This window comes from Apis florea, unplaced genomic scaffold, assembly GCF_048593485.1.
Source record: "Apis florea isolate Af1SG1 unplaced genomic scaffold, ASM4859348v1 contig_3170_pilon, whole genome shotgun sequence".
In the NCBI taxonomy this organism is placed as follows: domain Eukaryota; kingdom Metazoa; phylum Arthropoda; class Insecta; order Hymenoptera; family Apidae; genus Apis; species Apis florea.
Window position 1 is genome coordinate 457,166 of NW_028256714.1, and position 19,929 is coordinate 477,094.

General features: G+C 34.0%; 1 protein-coding gene and 1 long non-coding RNA gene across 7 annotated transcripts in view; one reads left to right on the forward strand and one right to left on the reverse strand.

The window, feature by feature from the left end:
• Nucleotides 1-211: 211 nt before the first annotated feature.
• On the reverse strand, nt 212-2,546 carry LOC147657329 (uncharacterized). Of its 2 annotated transcripts, none has more exons than XR_015292522.1 (2): nt 2,340-2,546; nt 212-630 (listed from the first exon to the last, which is right to left on the reverse strand). It is a non-coding gene; the product is annotated as an uncharacterized LOC147657329 (long non-coding RNA). The 2 variants fall into 2 exon arrangements; XR_015292523.1 differs by lacking the exon at nt 2,340-2,546 and adding an exon at nt 1,167-1,331.
• Mctp (multiple C2 domain and transmembrane region protein) overlaps nt 565-19,929 on the forward strand; it is a 29,912-nt gene continuing 10,547 nt past the window's right edge. For 2 of the 5 annotated variants that reach the window (XM_012485362.3, XM_012485361.3), the window contains exons 1-2: nt 16,510-18,811; nt 19,631-19,779. In XM_012485362.3, coding sequence (XP_012340816.2) covers nt 17,501-18,811; nt 19,631-19,779 — 1,460 coding nt within the window. In that variant the 5' untranslated portion in view covers nt 16,510-17,500. Of the gene's footprint in view, nt 732-6,852; nt 7,156-10,509; nt 10,879-11,559; nt 11,836-12,075; nt 12,219-12,647; nt 12,840-16,509; nt 18,812-19,630; nt 19,780-19,929 lie in introns of those variants that run through there. The other 3 variants (XM_012485360.3, XM_086909928.1, XM_012485359.3) reach the window with 3 other exon arrangements.

Consider the following 19,929-nt stretch of genomic DNA (forward strand, 5'->3'; position numbering starts at 1 on the left):
TTAAATTGTAACTAAAAATTATATTTGTAAAGGAAAAACTTTCTTTTTTTAATTTCAATAGGATAAAGGAATCGAAATAAATAATACATATTACGATTTGAAATTAAAAATTATGGGTGAAGGAACTTTCTATATTTATTTCGATATCATATATTTTTTTTATTATTCAGCTTATTATAGAATCGTAATTAGAATCTTAAAAAAAAAATTATTTTTCTTTATATACATTTTAATTTACTTTTCTTTTATTTCACGTAAATTTTATTTTATATTTCATACAAAAATCAAACTATTTCAAAAATGATAACAAAATTTAAACAACTTGATTAATTTATCAAGCAACAAACACGACGAAATAATTTTAATCGAACCCATCGCTACCAACGTGTATCTCCATCTTTCGTAGGATGGTGGTTCGGTTGGGTCGATAGAGCCTCTTTCCTTCTCAATCGCTCTCATTACGCGTCGTATATTCTCTTCTTGTCGTAACGTTCTCCCTTCCAGTTCACTCTGCAAAGGGTGGGGAGTAGGAGTATCCGAGCAAGATGGGGAATCGTGAGTTCTGTCAGTGGCCTCTCGGACACGAAAGCGTCGGGTGTTCGAAGGATGGTTCGTTTCATTTCTCCGTTGCTTTAACATAATTTCACGCGGACATTAAATTTTTGTGTTTCGTTGTATTATTCGATAAGTGCGGCATTCGACGTTGTAGTGTTTCTCGAGGCGATCACAAGGTAATGTGGCACATGGTACATATTTAAATTGCATCCCGTTCAATGATAAATGGTTATGTTTTTATGATAGAAGTGCACACACACACACACACACACACACACACATACACGATATACACGATAAAATTCATTTGCATACGAAACAAGATTCATGTGAAACGAAAGAATTGTTGTTTGCTTTCTATGAAAATTTCTATGGTTTGCTATCGTAATGATTAAAAACAAAAAAAATAATTAAAAAAATAAGAAGGGTTAAAAATACGAAATAAGGTCAATATATGGATATGTGGATACGAATGTTTTTATCAAAGAAAATTTGTATTAAAGAATATTAAACGTAGTATATGGTGACACGAGAACATATAATAGACATACAATGAGAAAAAAAATTACGAAAATTGTTTTATGGCTAACGAAATTTCGCGTGAATTTTACCGGAAAAATTCTACAATCGATCGGAAAACTTGGAGGAAATTCGGTCGAAGCTTAAAGCACTTGGTATTGTCTCGAGAATCTTATTAGTACTGTGTTTATTTGATGAAAAGAACGTTTCTTTGCGGAAACTGAATTGAGGAAGAAAAAGATTGTGAGACGGGATGCGAATGATAAAAAATGTAGCTAAGTTCATAACGATAAGAATTAATATAATACAATTATTTTTTCTCGCTTCGGTTAACATAATTTAACATTGCGTTATTAAATTTTACATAGTAAGTTTGTGTTAATTATTTTTTATTTTTTTTCTTTTTTCTTTTTTAATTTCGCTTTAAATAATTTCGAAATAATTATGAAATATTTAAAAATATTTACAGTACAACGTTGAAACTTAAATTGAATCTAAATTTTAAATTTAATTTAATATAGATTGTTAAGAATGTCAAATATAGATAGGGAGATTTTGACGAATAGCAAATTTTAAACGATGTGTGTCAAGTTTGCCAAATGAATCCTCGATATATCGTATACTCTTACAAAACGAGAAATTACAATCATGCTTAAGAATATAAATAATATTATTGTATAATTAAACAATTTGAAAGAATAAATGGAATTTTTAGTAGAAAAATATTGTATTTGAAGTGCAAGCGATATTGATTAGAAATAGGAAAAAGTTTGAAACTACGTGATCTATTTTAGAATTTAATTTTTTTTAACTATTAATATTATAAAAATTTTGATGTTTAACCTCTTCAAATTATTTATTTCTTGGCACGAGGAAAATAATTGTGAATAAAAATAAATATATTCAACATATTAATTAATTTTATGACATTGATTATATAAGAAAATTTAAAAATTTATTCTATTATCTTACGATCGAATTTTTTTCTTTTTAAGTAGATGTAATTATTAATACGATAAAAAATTTCATATTCGATATTTGTTGAAATATTTACTTTTAAATTTCCAAACCTTCATCTTATAAATCTTATAATTCTTAAAGTTTATAATTCTTAAAGTATCCCTAATTAAAGTTTATTACAAAATAAAAATATTCGAAGTTAGAAAAAGAATATTAACATATATACGATAGAATTACCTACAATCTATTATATCACGTAAAACATTTCCCTTTCTTTTTTCCTGTGTACATATAAATATGAATACCTTGGAAAGATCCAAACGTGATATCAAATGTGTCTATCGTGTTTAGTTTGCTTCACGTAAAGTTTACTCGAAATCTTTCTTAGCACGATTGTAAGGAACGTGTTTACTAAAAAAACAAGCGATCAAAAGCAAAGGTCGCTTCCCTTGTACATGCTACGCACATTAGAGGCGTGATATTCGTTTACCAACACATGGGGAGGGCAAAGTAGTTAGCCTAATCGTTAAGAAAGCGCGCACAACAATACAACGTAATAATGTAAAAGGTTTTCTTCGAGTGGCATAGTAGCATATAACCACATATCGATCTGCTGATTTTAATATACTTGCTGAATATAATGACACAAGTGCATGTAAAACTCGATTAGTTAATTTTCTTGTTGCTTTAGACTTAGTTCGATAACAACGGAAAGGAAGTTAAAAATTTTAACGAAAAAAAGATGTAAATTTAAAATATCAAAGTAAAAATAACAGTAGTAGTTTTTTTTTTTAATAAGATATTTTTAAAATCATCGATATCAAGATTTTTAAAAGTTAGATGGATTGTATATAAGCCATTTGAATCTTTGAAACTCGTGCTTCGCTTCTATTTAAAATTTATGGCACGCTGTCAATCAGATGAGCTACATTCGTTCGGAAATTTCTATTAGTTCGGGCTCCTGGAATCAATCAAACTTCCGCCTATTTCCGTTTTCCTGTAATATGACCTATCTCTCGAATATCGACGAACCTTTGAAATTAATAAATGGGGCAAATAAACATTTTCCTCCATATAATTTTTACAACAATGTTGACAGTGAAAACATTTTTTTCCCAATTATCAAAAACAATGCAAAAAATTAAAATGTTGTTAAAAATTTAACAATAAAAATAATATGTTAATTAAGTTTAATTCTATTCTCGAGTACGAAGTTGCAACTAGATTGAAGGATATTTAGGTCAAACATACATTTATCGATGAGTTTTTTTATCCTCTTATATTGCCAGGAAATAAAGGTAATCTGCGATAATCGTCCTTTTAATCATCGCCTAATCGATTTTTCAATTCTCTTTTTTTTACAAGAAGAGCAGAATAACAAATTTGTTTTTTATTTTCAAAATCAATATGATATTTAAATTGTTCGATAAAATTTAATCTTTCCTTAAAAACTTTTTTTATCAGGAAAATGAATGTTGAATATTGAAAAAAAAAAAAAAAAAAAAAGAAAGAAAGAAAAAGAAGAAAAAGTCAAGGACAATTTTCTCATGTAGAAATGGAACAAAATTTATCATAGAAATACACGAAGGATATAAATAAAGATTGGAAGAAAAAAACTCAAAGAGTCGATTATTTACACGAAGAATGATTTATCAATCGGTAACAGACTTAACTGGAGTATCTTTCAGAGAGTCGAAGAAATTAACCGAGTTGAAAAGGAAATCGAGTAGACCGATGACAACCGTTCTATAATCGGCCGCTCCAGTCAACCTCGGATGTTTACCGAGTGGCATTACTTATTCCTTTGCGTTATTTCGTGAAATTTTGCAACGAAATCCTCTTACCTTCTGTAGGAAACACGGGAGGCGCAGGGATCGTACTTGTTTCAAGAGCCTCTTTCCCAGCTCTTCCAATCGGACGTTGGAATTAATTAAACCATTTGTGTTTTTTACTCTCCGAACGATTTTAGTGCCTTAAATTTGCTTCCAGTAAAAACTGATTATACACTTTTTTTTTGCATAATTAATATATTAAGTATTGGTGAATATATTAATTTTATATAAAAATTTAATATAAGGCAAATATATAAAGACTACTCTCAATAACAAGTATTCTAGAACTCATTTTATTGCAACAGATTGATTTTGATAAATTTTTGAATAATTTAGACTGGTGAATATCTTCTGGAATTGTACGAATTCCTCAATTTAGTCTCAATTAGTTTCTAATTAGAATATTAGCTACCATTCTACGTATAACGGATATACTTAACTTATCTTGTTACCCTCTTGCGTATACGTGATTTATCAAGTTCTGATCAGATCTCAATTTTTAGATCTGGATTTTTCAAAAGATAGAGAGGAATGTAATATTATAGGAAGGAAGGATGAGATTGTGCCAAAAAATTATCATTTGGTTTATTCGGTAATTTTAATTTCAATTTTATCGATTTTTTTTTTCTTCAATAAATCGCAAAAGTTGCGAACTAAAATAATTCAGGCACCCTAACATCAATTATGACAGTTTGTTATCATTCGAAGGCCAAACGGTTCTCCCACGAACCTTTTAATTGATCAAAACGAACCCAACTGAAACCACTTTTATTAGCTCAGTGAATCAATTAAAAGAGGTACTCGAACATCTATCCAGGGATTCAAATGAGGTTAGTGTATTCTTAGTTTCCATAGTGCCTCCGTTATTTATTTATCAGCTCGTGTTTCTTCTTGCAACTTCCGCTTCCTTTCGTATTTCACGTCGAAAACTCGAATTCATTTCACAAGTTTCTACGATTCAACTATTCTATATTGTACGTATACGTACAAAGTTTCGTTATTATTATGCTAACGTTACACATTTTCTGTCTATAAGTTTTCATCGTTAAAACAAACAAAAACAAACGTTGAATCTATCAAAATAATCAAATGCGATACCTTTTGATTTTATTCTTTCGATTATCCTTTATTCTTTTCTTTTTAAATAGAAATATCTTCTATCCTAAAATGAACGTGACGTTGTTGTTGTTTGCTATAAAATAACACTTAAAAAAGTTTGTTTTTGCACTTTTGAAATCGGTATTATAAATATCGGATAAGTTATGTACTAATAAATTGTTTATAAAAATAACCTATACACATTTCTAACAAGATGCGTGCTATGTTTAGTCGAGGCAAGGGATCGCGATAATATATGCGCATCCCCGATGCGCAGAGGATAAATATGTACCATGAGCTACTCCCACCACTTTCTCCTTTGTTCCACGCACTCCATGTAACGCTTAACCCTACTGCGTAAGAGGGGAAACTTGAATATGAGATAATAAACGATTATCCCTTAACCTTAACTGCGGTGACAAAATAATTGCACGCGTAATTACTTCCTCGTCGATTGAAATGTTTTCCTCTCCTTTTTCAATTTTTTTTCTTCTATTATGAATTTTTACTCCCGGGAATCTGCTTTATAACTTTTAACACGCAACGATATATATGCGTTGTTAATTCCTTCAAAAATCGTTGAAAGTTCGAATCTTTTAAGAGAGGCGGAATATCTTCCGGTACGATGGGATTAGCTAGTTAGCTCGTAAATTAAATACAAAATTTATAGAATGCTTAACCGATGTATTTTTAGAGTAACTACGTTCATCAGTGGACGTTTAAACAATTCCTTTTCTTTGCGAGCTAGTAATATGACGTTACGTAATGAATATTTGTTTTGTTTGCTATTTCGATTTGTGTAAATTTTGACTATGAAAATAAATTTGTGTTCGAAAAGTAAATAAACACGTAGAAAGTCACACGTATAAATTTTTACATAAAAATTTTTTTCGAAATAAAAGAAACGAAACGAATATGTTCAGTTAGCCTTGAAAAAAATCCTTTTTGACGATTCTTTTTTCGTATTGACGATACAATTGACAGCGTATTGCTAATGTTCTGCTAAATTTCATTTAGTAATTTCCTAAATACCTAAATCGATATTGGTATGTTGACGATACGTATTAGCACTTGACAATGTAGAATAATATTAGCGTAGTAACAACGTATTAACATTACAAACAACATCTGTCATCACATGTATCCTCTTGAGAACATAGACGGCGCATGTATTACATGTATTACATTTACTAATCAATAAGAGATGTATATGCATGCTGTCAACTCTACCTTTTACTATTCACTCGTTAATTTTTCTTCCACTATAAAGCTAGCATACATAAATACAATCGCTTCTCTACTCGTAACGAAAACTAGACCCATCCTGCAAACATATTCATATTATATTGCACGAATTACGAAACTGTGTAAATTCTTTTCTAAACACGAATCAATAATCACGAAAAAATTCTTCTTCGTAAACTGTTATCACACTCTCTATCAATCCTTAAGAAATATTTAAATATGTGTTTTATAATCTATCGCATAAAAGTTGTGGGTACATGTGCTTGTAAAAAGATATTCAATCGCAAATTTTCAATCGTTCTTCTTCTTCTTCGTTTCTATCTATCTTGCATATTTTTAAATCCGATAAACGCTCCCTATTTATTTAATCTCGACGAAAACATTACATTGATTATTCGATAAATATTAAGGTCATCGATCGTCGACCAATAAAATTTACCATTTCACAATCCAATTTACAATCCACGTTATTTTTCGCTCTGCAAAGATTAATCCAAAAGAAGGAAAGAGAAACTGTAACCGCGATATTATCTTGATTTTACATATTTACGATCCGCATTTAAACGAAAGCGTGTGTACCCCGCAAACTTTTGGACGATATTTAAAAAAGATATTCACGATATACATGATATTCTTGTGTCAGTTGATCGAATCGAATCGAAAAAGCATGGAGCGAGGGTGGAACCGTTGAATCGAGGGGATCCAGGATCGTCCGAAGCGAGTGGAAAACTCGGGATATGACGAGGCCGGTGGCCGATGCTCCTTAGGTTCGTTGATCTTCCGACGAAATCATGGTGTCGGGATGCGGCGGACTGGCGCACTTCAAGAAGAGATTAAAGGCTCGCGAGCTGGAGCTTCGAAATACAAACCGCGTATTCGGTGGATAAGATGAGCAAGAGCGTCGAGCTACTCGCTGGGGCGGAGGACAGTGAACAGATACGAGCGGGTGAGTGCGTCCCAACGAATTTCCTCTCTCATTCCTCTCTTTTTGTTTCTCTTATTAATTAAAAATAGTGAGATAACGAAGGAAGGATCAGTGCTTTTAAAACTGGAAAGTTAAAATTTTAGGGGAATATTAGAGAGATATTGAGTTTTAAAACTGCTTGTTCGATGTATAAACTGGGAGGAATAAGTTGGAAATAACATGCTTGTTATTGTGCTTTTATACGTACGAAGGATCTTCTTCATTTCACTTTGTGTTCCTGTACTCTCCGTCTTCTTTTCACGATGCTTCTTTTTATCGTTCCTATTATTTCTTTTGACGTTTCTCCGCTCTATATCTCGATCTCTCTTTCATTGTCCTTCTTTTTTTTTTTTTGATACTCTATTTTTAAGTCGTTCCTCTTTTCGTTAGTTTCTCTAAAAAAAAAAAAAAAATCCCTAAAATTATTTTCCAAAGAGTGGGCGGAGGAGAGAAGATTGGTTTCCCAGAGCACGGAAATTTTTCCAATTTGGATCGTAATTTGGGAAGATGGAGAGGAAGGAAGCTTGATGGATTGTTTCCAATCACATTCGGTATCCGTGTATTCGATATATGTCCACGGAAATGATTGAAATTGGATCCCTTAAAGTAATTTAGATGTAGGCAGGAATGATTTTAGGGAAAAGCGAAACCTAGCCTTTGTAACGTTTCTGTTTCACGAAATGTGTCGCTATGATTTGTACAAGACTTGTGAAAGAGAAAAGGCTAATGAAAATTATAACAAAAAGATGGATTATTTAGATTATTCTTCATTTCATACAGAAATCACACAACTGCTCGACAAATATATTTTCCAATATAAATGAATGTCTTTTTTATTCTGTTCGTTACTTCCTCGATGTAATAAAACGTCAGATTTTTTTTTTTATATAGATGAATATAATAAATATTATCCCCAATTCGAGTAGGTGTAAACGTGTTTTTCTTGCGTTCTATATAAATCAATAATCGAGCGTCTCTAATTCCCTATGTTATTTCCAATTTATCTCGAGCCTAATGGTTTTGCAGTTAAATGTCATCGTTTGTTCTCATTCCTTCGTATTTTTAGAATGAATCGGCCGTACACGATGATCTCCGCTCAAGATAGCAAATGTCGTAAATTTTCAACACGTTCTCGCCACTTATCGATTATCCGCAATTTCGCTGATCGACTCTTTTTCATACGATGAATTTCAAACGTACGCTGAAAATATGCTGAAAACTCAACGAAACGTAACTGTGCGCACAAATTGTCCTAATAGAATATCGATCGATGCTATCGACTTTTTCTTTTAAACAGAATACATACGAAGTAATTTTGGAAAGTAGAAATTTTGATTTTTGAAATTTAATATAATAGATTTCTCATTTAAATCGCAATCGTGCATATCTAAATGAAAATATTCGCTTATGCAAGAGAAGATACGACGTATAGAGATAATATTTTTATTATCGAATAAATTTTCGATGAATTCATCGAAACGTATTTATGAACGCAATAAGATCGATGAATCAGAAATTGAATAATTTTAATTAAATATATATATATATACGTATGCCTACCTATCCAACGAATAGACGAATAGTCGTTCTAGATACGTGGGTGGTAGCTTTGTCAAATGTCCCACTTTTATCCAGGCTTTTCATATGTTGGAACATATTTGTGAGATCGATATAATAATAATTTTCAGTACTGTTTAAACATTTAAATGATATCACTGATTATACATTTTTTGCAACCGATGCAATACACGTATTACTAATTAACAGAAGTAAAACGATAAATCAAATCGAATCTATTTGAGTAAAAGTTGAAATTATATACACGTTTATATACGTTTTCTTCATTCTTTTAGATACTCCTATTGCGCATATTCTGGCATTCGTGTTGCGCAGGATCTTCCTTCCTTGCGTGTTCTCTCCTTTTCTTTCTCTTCCGCAATCTTCAGTTCACTTTTACACTTACCGATTGTCGGTCAGACCATCACAATCAGTCCCAACATTCATCATTTTTTTTTTTCCTCGAGTTAATTTAGTTGCCCGTTTCTTTCCCTCTCATGTGATACATTTATATTATAATATCCTTTTCGCTTGTTTTGCTCTCATCATCCATCATCAAAGTAGTTTAAGTGTTATTTGAAAAATATCAGGATTGAAGGAAATGAATTATCAGGTGAATTTCTTATGTGGATAAGTGCTTTTTCTTTCAAGATCCCGTTTTCCCGTTGGAGATAGGATATTATTAATTTCTCACAAGGTAATTTTCTCACAATAACAGTTTTTATATTTCTGATTATGTACATATTGTCTGTATGATAAAATTATCGAATATGATATAAAATTATGATATCTGTAAGTAACGTTCTGTTCTGCATTTGACATCATTTTAACCACTTTGTTTTTTAACCATTAATAATTAAAAATTTTCTAAAATATTTCTGAACGCCATAATCATGTAATTTATCTTTTAAAATTTGAATAAAACCTGTTAAAATTAGAGAAAAATTTGAACTATTATAATTCCAAAGAGAATGATTTTTTTTCGAGTGAACGATCGTTAAAAATACGGAATCATACAGTTTAAAATGCTTTTTTCGTTTATTTCGATACGACTAATTTTTAATCGTTCAATTTAAACCCAATGAAACTCCATTAAAATTATAAAAACTTTGAACCGTTATAATTCCGAAGAATACTAACTTTTTATCAACGAGTGAACGATCATTAGAAGCGCGAAACTTTTCTCTTTGAAATGCTTTTTCGTTTGTCTCGATACGATTTCCATTTCCCGAGATATCGTCGTGCAAAGAGAAAAGTAATTTTTTACTATCTTTACCCGTCGCTTCTTTAACCCGTCCTCTCGCTCGCATCTCCTCCCACCTGATCTATCCCAGACAAGTAACGGACGAGATTCCTGGAAATTCCTATGTAATTCCTAGACAAACATTTGTACGCATTTGCAGGGAAAAATGTAGGTCACTGCGTCGTGGATCCATTCATGATCTCTGCACCGTGGTCAAGCGCTATATGGACACTTTGAGTGGTTGTATCTCGCCAACCGATCGAGATATCGGGATAAATCCAAAAATGACCTCAATCGCACGGTTTTCTTTATTTCCTCGGCGTGTTTTAATTGCATACATTGCGCGCAAAAGTTACTTCGTGCTGCATATAACGTATTTTAATAATATTAAACATATTGAACAAAATTGTACCTCTAAATTGTTACTCTACATATTAATTGTGAATATGAAACGCTTTTCTTTGCAAACTTCTTTATCGGATTGGAGCAGTGGGGTCGACGAAGGGGGAGAAAAACGTGTATCGACGTATTTTCAGATAACAGTTTCGTGGAGGAGAGGTCTCGACTGAACTTGAACGGGAGCCGTCAGCTCTCGAAAAGCGCCACGGAGCTCCGGAACAACGAGAGCGGTTCGCCGTCACGACGCGGTGAACAAGCGGACTCGGGTGTCGTCCATCATCATCGCCATCATCGACACGCCACCTCGGTGGCGCAGCGCACGCACATCTTCTTCGCGACCTTGAAAAGTCGGTGGGGCCGCAACAGGAGCAAGGAGCGGAAAAAGTCGAAGGATGGAGGGAGCGGGTTGCCGATCGAGTCCGACTACGCCGCCGATTACTCGTCCGAGCACAGCAAAAGCTCGTCGGCCACCCAGAGTCCAGCCAGGCACTGTCTCAATCATCCAGGCGCGTCTTCTTCTCTTTTATTTATATATATATATATATATATTCTCTCTCGTGTTCATCGCCGAGAATAATTTGATTTTAACACTAAACCTACCGACATTTCATGTATACCTATTTCTATCGTGAAATGACCGCTGCAAAGAAACGTATCTTAATATAGAAAGAGATTTTAGCTAATTGGATTCGTAAACAATACAGAAAGTTGTGAATAATGGGTTGTATCTTATAGAAAAAGTCAATAAGTCACGATACAGTAACTTTGTATACGAGAAATTCTAAACAAAATTTCAAAAAACGGTCATTTGACCGCGCGTGGTAGGTTTAGCGTTAAGACGAAAGACGGGGAGGAAAGAAATGAGTTGAATGATTGATTAATTTTAAAATCTGCCCTCGTTGAATATCGACGTCAACTTATTCACGTTTATATCGTTCGTTTGATCTCAAACACCGGTGGATTTTTATCGCGTTAGATCGATATTAAATTGCAAAGCTTTCGTCCGTGCGTGAGTTAATTACTCGTGCATTTGCTCGTCGAACGGGATTACCTTATCGATATTTCTCAGTTTAAAATTCTGTATGAAAAAGATAGTACATGGAATAATAGTATCTCCACGATTTAAATCAAATTTTGTCGAGTGACAATTTAAAAGTAATTTAAGAATAATTTTCACGCGTGTGCAGAATCACCGTTGGTATGCGGAGGAAGGCAGAATGTCGTGACAAAAGCGGAAGACAGTCCTGGAAAATACAGCGAGGCACACTCGAAAGGATCCTTGAGTTTCCAGCCGTCGAAAGATTCGAACGAGGAAGCTCGAGGATCGATCAGCCAGGAAGATAGCGCATTTCTCCAGGAGGAACTCGCGCGTAGAAGGGAACTGGCGTTGAGGCAGCATGCCTTCTTTCAGCTTCGTTTGCACATCAGAAGAGGGATGAACCTCGTTGCTATGGATAGATGCGGTGAGATACACTTTTTAATCTCTCTCTTCTATTTCTTTCACTTCTCTTTGAAAAATTGTTACGAATATTACTTTGAATTAATCCAAATTTTTATTCAAATCTGCATTTCTTTCCTCTTTCTCTTCTGTGTGTATTCAATCGAAAGACGCGAGGATAGAATGATATCTTTTGGAGATGGAATTTAGAAAAGAAAAAAAAAAGAAAAGAAAAATGAAGACGAAACGAATTGTTACGTTTCAGGCGCCAGTGATCCTTACGTGAAAGTGAAAAGCGGAGGTCGATTGTTGCACAAGTCGCGAACCGTTCATCGCGACCTAAATCCAGTTTGGGACGAAAGTGTGACCCTGCCTATAGAGGATCCTTTCCAGCCTCTTACGTTCAAGGTAAATTTTTCATTGTTCTATTTGGTCAAATAATAACAATTATCGATTATTATTACACGCGACACCAGTAAAATTGACCGCCGTTATGGTATCCTTGCAACGAACTAACGCGTTACACCAATTAGGAAACGCGAGTTTCCTTTCAATCTCTTCCTTTCGATCGTACCCTTTTTTTTCGAGAGCGAGAAATCTGCTTTATTAGAGCATAAACATCTCTCTCAATTTCTCGAGGGATAAATTTGAAAAGAGATAAGGGAAAATTCTGAAAAATCTGAGAGATTTATGGGATGAGAGGAAGAAAGAAGAAAGGAAGGACGATGATATTTTCGTTGGTTCGTTAATAGAACGTCTGGTGGTGGTCGCCGAGACTTTTATCACTTTCTTGCTCTTTCTTTCGAAGCTAGCAAAAGACCTTGGTCGTTTCGACAGGTCTTCGACTATGACTGGGGTCTGCAGGACGACTTCATGGGCGCGGCTCAATTCGACCTCGCGCAACTCGATCTGGGCCAGCCGCAAGATATCGTGTTGGAGTTGAAGGATCACAACAGGCCGAAACAACATCTCGGCGAAATTTACGTGACCGCCACGCTTTGGCCGAAAAATCAACAGGAGAAAGAACAGGTATTTCTTTCCGCCATCTTTTATTTTTATTCACTAAAAGAAAGCTTCGAGTCACACGAGTATGAAGAAAAATAATGGATCCCTTTCTAATGGATCTCTAATATTTGTGCTTGAAAATCTAAAATTCAATCGATATCTCTCTGTTTCGCTCTCTCTGGCAAATTAAACTTTCCGTTGACAGAACAATTAGATAGGATTTCTGCTTCGAGTTTAACTTGCGTGATTTTATTAAGATAATCTTATCAAGATTACACACCTGTTCAAACGAAATTTCGAAGCTTATTAGTCTTTTTCGTTCTGTGTGGGATGTAATATCGAATTACGTAGAAATTTGCACGTTATAATACTCAAACGACCCGTCTCATATTTTATTTAATTTTAAAGTAAGGATTAATATCGTATACGATATTTCAATCAAGTAAAATCAAGATCGAAATTAAATCATCGAAGGATTTGTTACGAATCCGAAAAGCTGAAACCCATGATATTAGCGGATTCTAATTGGACTAAATCCAAGGCTAGTCTTGCTTTTCTCACCTTCGCTGTCTCGCATCTTTTACCACGGATTAATCACGGTGGAATCAGTGGACGATTACGTTCGAATCCTCTTTGACCGCTCCAATAAGGAGTATATTAATAGCTTAAAATAATTCTTTTCGAACAAACGATTTTGGGTGGCTGCAAATCGTGTCCCATCACCAAGGTTGAAAACAGTCACCATTTTTGTATTTGGACAATATGAAGGTATTTCCATATTATCACGATAGGGGCGACACGAGCGCCACTATTGCCAAACGTTATCTTTCTAGCTCAAGTTGCGAACAGAATTTTAAGCGCGACTTAACACGACTTGATGCGAATAAATGCGAACAATCTGTAGGCAATAAAAACGTATTAACGTATGATTTTTTTTTTTACACGAGCGTAGAGATACATTTCTCGTGCCAATATCTTTTCTTTATCTCGAAAATTCAACGGTCGCTCGATCGATCTTGCCTATCGATAATTTTTAATTATCGTATTTTAATTCATACGTTCGATATAATTGATTTCTTCGAGCAAAAAAAAAAAAGAAAAAAAGGAAAAATGATCGATCGATCCACATCGATATCTTCGTACCAAATTTTCTCGGGGAAACTTGACTTGTCCAGATTGATGTGGCGTGTAAAAGAAACAAACACGCGTTAATTTTTGCGCTATTAATTTTTCCCCGATTTTAATTGATGACCGTAAAAAAAAGAAAGAGAAAAGAAAAGAAGGAAAACCGTGCAACGAACAATCCGATGTTTTGGCTAGGAGCAGTGATAGCGTGGTATATCGATAAACGATAAGTCCCTTAACTGTGAACTTTGACAAGCTGTGCAATTGAAATGCAATCGACGTGAAAGAACGACGTCAAAGTGTTTTGGAAACGGAAAGACGTGTAATACGAACGAATTGCTCGTTTTATTATTAAACCGAGTGGAAGAATTGGAATAGCCCGGTTTATTATTTGCGGTTTGGCAGAAGGATCGTATAATATAAGATAAATTGATTCGTTATAAATATAACTTGGAATTGGAAAAATTGGATAAACTCGTGATAAATAAAAAGAGAAAGGAAATGTTAATGTTAAATTAACGAGCAAGGAGGAGGAGTTGCGCAAGCTTGATCTAACCGATCATTAGTAGCCTCACACCAGAGGGTTCTGTGTGTCGAGCTTAACGACACAATCAATATTGTCGGTAAAAAGTTGAAGGGGATCACTGGCTCGCGATTATAAGTGGAACGAAGAATCGGATTTTCTAATTTGACCCGAATCATTCTAAAACGATTGAAAAAGATTAAAACGTTAAAAAGGATATGAGTGATGATTCGATAAGACTTAGGGTTTAAAATAAAAATAAAGAAAAGAAAAAAGAAAAAAAATTCGGTGACCTTTATTTATTGATTCGACTCTTTTATTATCATTCGCGTCATAATTTTTTTTTTTATCTAGAATTTTTTCGTTCATAAATATGCATGAAATGAATATGAATTAATAAATTCGAAAGTGAAATTGATAGACATAATTGGAATCGATTAAGATCATAATTAGAATTTCGTTGAATTTTTTTATGAAAGCATAATTTGAATTTGTTCTTAACGATACGTCAATCTGTCGGTAAGATGATAAAACTGAAAAAAATTTGTTCGCAGAAATATTTCGTCGACGCACGATTTCTGTGGTGTTAATTAATAAAATTGCTTTATGCAACGTTAACGTACTTGTACATGTAAGTAAGTACATAGATCAAGGATTTTAAAAGGAAATTAATGAATCGATCAATAAAATTTTGCTTTATTTTAATTCGTTGGATACGAGATGCATAAAAAAATATTTGTTATTACAATATAAATCCAATTGTATTTTTTAACAGAGGCAATATTTTTATTTTATTGATACAAAATTTTACGTAAACTTTCAAAAGATTTTAAAACGGGCATCGATGAATAATTTATAAAGATACGTTTCACTTTTAAAAATTAAATTTCATTATTTGTAACCTGTAATTGCATACATGGTAAAAACATGCATGCATTATTCAACATTTCAACAGTAGCCATTATTTACAACTTTGTCTTTATTTACGCGTGCATCTTAATTTTAAAGCTTTACGAGCAATTCACGTGTTTTTGAAAGATACGACGAATTTGAAAATTAAAAAGAAATTATTTATTAGAAAAGAAAATAGAAAAATTCAAATAAATCAAGTTAGAAAATTTGATCAATTGTCTCTCGTAATTGCATTACGATACGATATAAATAAAATATCAATTTCAAAATATTGTAAAAATAAGAAAAAAAGAATAAAGTCGAAAAAACAAGAGTAACGTATTTGAACCACTTTATTTCCAATTATTCGGCCCAACGGTACGTTAAAGTTATACGTTCCTATGTATACGTATACTTACATCATACACGATATCGTAATGTTTACCTCCTGTTGGCAATGGAGAGGGAAAGAAAGGTTCGGCTGTCGAGTTAAGCTGTATCGTTTAGCAGTCACACAGCGACATTCGAGCAAGTACGGTTCTCGCGTTTTATAAAACAATTTCCTTTTCTTTTTATTTTCCTCTTATTTCTTACATTATTTACACATTTTTCAATACATTATTTATACATTTATATCTATATTTACATCTAATCCATTTAAAATATTCCGCGATACGAATTTAAATTATATACTTAAATTTAAAAATTAATAATCTTTTTTTATTTTCAACGTAAAATTATGAAATATTTCGAAAGAATTCAGAAAGAAGAAACAAGAAACATTTTTCTGCATTAAAAGCAACGTGTTGTTCGTTTACATAAATTTTTTTATCTTCACCTATTATCAACGTTACTTCTACGTTACAAAGTAATATACAATTGTGTGTACAAGAGTGTGTACAAAGAGTGTGAATAGACGGCCGTGAAAAGAAGACACGACAAAATGGAAACAATCGAAAGTCGTTAAATTGCAAGATGGTGCGAAGTGTAGGTTGCAAAGTGGTAAAGTCGAATCTTAGCCTCGAGTACACGTGACCGTCCATGTTTCGATGACTCAGTGACACTAAGTGCTCTGGCAATTTGTGCTTCAACAGTTCGTTTGTTGCAATTCGAACGAATAGATTTTCAACTCGACTCGGATTGGAAGTTGAAATTTTGATTTTGCTTTGTGCGCTCGTTCTAGATCGATTCCTAAATCGTTGGAGAAACGTGATTATCTGTACAGGATGAGAAGTTTGCCTGTCTTGGCAACATCGATTTGAATGAAATCGAGTGCTATTTGAAGACGCGTTCGCGAAGTATTAGCGTATTTATGAGAATTCGACGAAACTGTGCGAGTGAGAAACGTGAGAATTTGATAGAATTTGCAAGTTTCTTATCGCGTGTATTTCTCTATTCCGTTTGCTTTGAAAGTCTCGTCTATAATTAATGTTAATTTGAAAATACGTATGAGAGGAGAAGAAATAAAGTTTTTTTCGACGTATAAGAGGAAAACAAAAATACGGATGCGGATTTAAAAGAAATATCTAAGAGGATATTTTTAAAATATTTTTAAATTATCAATCGAAGTGAAACTTTTAATGATGTTACAAATTAAATCGCGCAACGTTATTCGAAAAGTTTTAAAAAAGATTTAACGATATTGTTGTTATTGTTATCGCATGAAACATCACGTGCAAAAAAGAAGTTGGAAATATTACGAAGAAATTCATTCTGTTGAATTTCATTATTCGCAATCTTTATAAATTAAAAAAAATCTTACGAAATATAAAAAAAAAAAATAATTCGGTGAAATCGAAAGTTTGAAACCATAAACACGCGGAGTGGAACAAGAAACGTTTAACTTAGATTTTCCACTTCGATATTCAATCTTTTTTTTTTTTTTTCTAGAGAAACCAACAATGATCGTAATTACGTTAACAATTGTGACCGAGACAAATTCGCGTCGCATAGAGAAACATCAATTAAGTACATGTTTGCGTGTAAATAGCGGAAGAGGCCGTTTATTGGTCACGTAAGTGATACGGAACATTGGGAAGGAAATATTTTTCAACGGCCGATCGTTCAACGCGAACGCGTTCTTGCTGTTTTCATTTTGCCTATCTACATCCTCTTCCATATTCGCTTCCTTCGACGGAATACAACGATGACGGAGGCTGAGAAAAAATGTAATCGAACGGCGATCGGAATTAACGATCAAAACGTCGTGTCCTCGATGAAACAGAGTTCGAGAGAAGAATCGTCAAATGTGGAAAAATGCAAGTGTGAAACGGCGATGGAAGCAGAACCATGTGCGGCAGGCTCGTCGAGAGGGAGTGGTTGTTTCTCGAGGCGCGACAAGGTGGCCGATATCCTCGACAAACAATCGCGCACCGATTCCGCGAAAACGTTCAAATCATCGAGATTCGAGGAGAGCCACGAGAACAGGTGGAAGAAATTTTGGGACCATCATCGAAACAAATTTCGGCAGAGATGCGAGAAGGATCGATCGGTCGAGGAGGTGACGACGGATGTGGACGCGGTGTTTCGAAAGGCGATTCGAAATATGCGTTTCGATCGGTCTTCCACAGCGGACGAGAGCTGTACGGAGAAGGATAACAAGAATGGGAGAGGGACGGGGAACGTGGCGAGTCAATGTGTCGAGAAATCGTTGCAGCAACGATCGAGATTGGCTCGTTCGAAGGAGGAGGAGGAGGGTACGTTTATGAAGAGAATCGAGGAGCACGACGATACTTGGCCTCTTAAAAACAGGGAGGGGAGAGGGGAGGGAAATACGTCGACCAATTTTCCCCTCGTGGAGATTAATAGGGGGGAGAGGGGATGGAATGAAAACACGAAGGCGAGAAATCCTCGGATGAGGAAATGGAGCTCGTTGGAGAATTTATCGATCAACGCGAGAGAGAATTCTCGCGATCGGAGTATAGAGGGCCTGTCGATCGAAAGAAGAGTGATCGGATGCAAGGAAAAGAGGAGGATCGAGTCTTTGAGGTCTTCGTTGGAAAGGAAAATGGGATCTGTGGAGAGGATGTTGGAGGATCAGATAGAGAAAATATGGGACGAGAAAGTGGAGAAACATCCGTGGTTGTTGCCTATCGACAATTGGATCGTTGATCGTTGCAGATCTTCTCGAAGGTGTTCCTCTGCCGTTCAGAACAGGGGGAACGATGATTTGCACACGGGGGAAGGGAATTCGGGGGAGAAGGAACGAATTGAAGAGAGTTTCGATTCGAAATTTATCGCTTCGGGAGACGGAGAGGGAAGGGTGGAGATGAAATTGAATGAACATTTGAAGAAGCCGGAAAGATCGAGATTCGAAAGTATGAGCTTGAATTCGAGATTGAAGAGGTTCGATCAGTCGAGGGAGGGAGAAATTTTGGAGGTGAAAGATGTAAAGCATTACGACCTGTTGGATAAACTGAGGGACAATGTTAAAGAGAAAATGGAGGATATTCACAGGGTAGATTCGAGTATTTTTTTAACTTTTTTAAAAATGTTTGAGGGAAATTGAAAAAAAAGAAAAGAAAAGAAAAGAAAAGAAAATTATGATAGATCGTTGATTTCGAAAAATTTTTATTTTTAGGGGGATCAATCAACGGTTATAATCTGTGTTTTTCAAGAAAAACAAAATCATTATGCGTATCATTGAAAAGATTAAAAAAAAAATTTTTAGATCTGAAGTAAGTTTTAAAAGTAGAAAATATGACACGTTCTTCGAAAGGAACTGAATCATCCTAATACGATTAATTTATTTGTTCAAGTGATCTGATACCTCTTAAAATGTGAGATTATGATAAAAACTTTTGATTCGTGACGAACGATAACATTCGTAAATATGAGATGTTGACGTTTGTGAATTTGATAACAAGCTATTGTTAACATTTAAAATCACTTAACCTTGTCTTTTCGCTCGTACATATATATATATATATATATATATATTTTTTTTTTTCACAGTTTCGAATAACTTCATAGCATGACTTTTTTCAAATTTCACCGCACAAAACATTTTGTTCACTGTTTCGAAAAATAAAGTTCAGCGTATACGTATATACAATACATATGTGTGTGTATGTGTGTGCGTGTATTACGTAGAATTATGATTAAACCTTGATTGATTCCCTTTGTACAAATCGAAAATTAATATATATATATATATATATAAATAGATATTTTTTTCCGGTGCATCTGAAATTATTATTTGCAACAGTGAAACTTCTTTTAATTCTTTTTTTCTTCTCCTCGATTATTTTACATGGCGTATTTTTTGCGTTCGCAGTATTTCCAAAGGACCAATCGATTGGCAGATGTAAATAGACGATTAAAGTCGCAAATATGGAGCTCAGTGGTGACGATTGTTCTCGTGGAGGCGAAGAATTTGCTACCCATGGATATAGAGGGCCTCTCGGATCCCTACGTCAAATTTCGGTAATAAATAAACGTCATTATTCCCGAGTATATATAAACTAAAACTGTTATCAAACTAATTTTATCGTTCGTTTTAAAAAAAATTCACGCCCTCCACCAACAAAGATATCTTCCAACAATTCCCCACCAACGATAAATAATAATTACGAT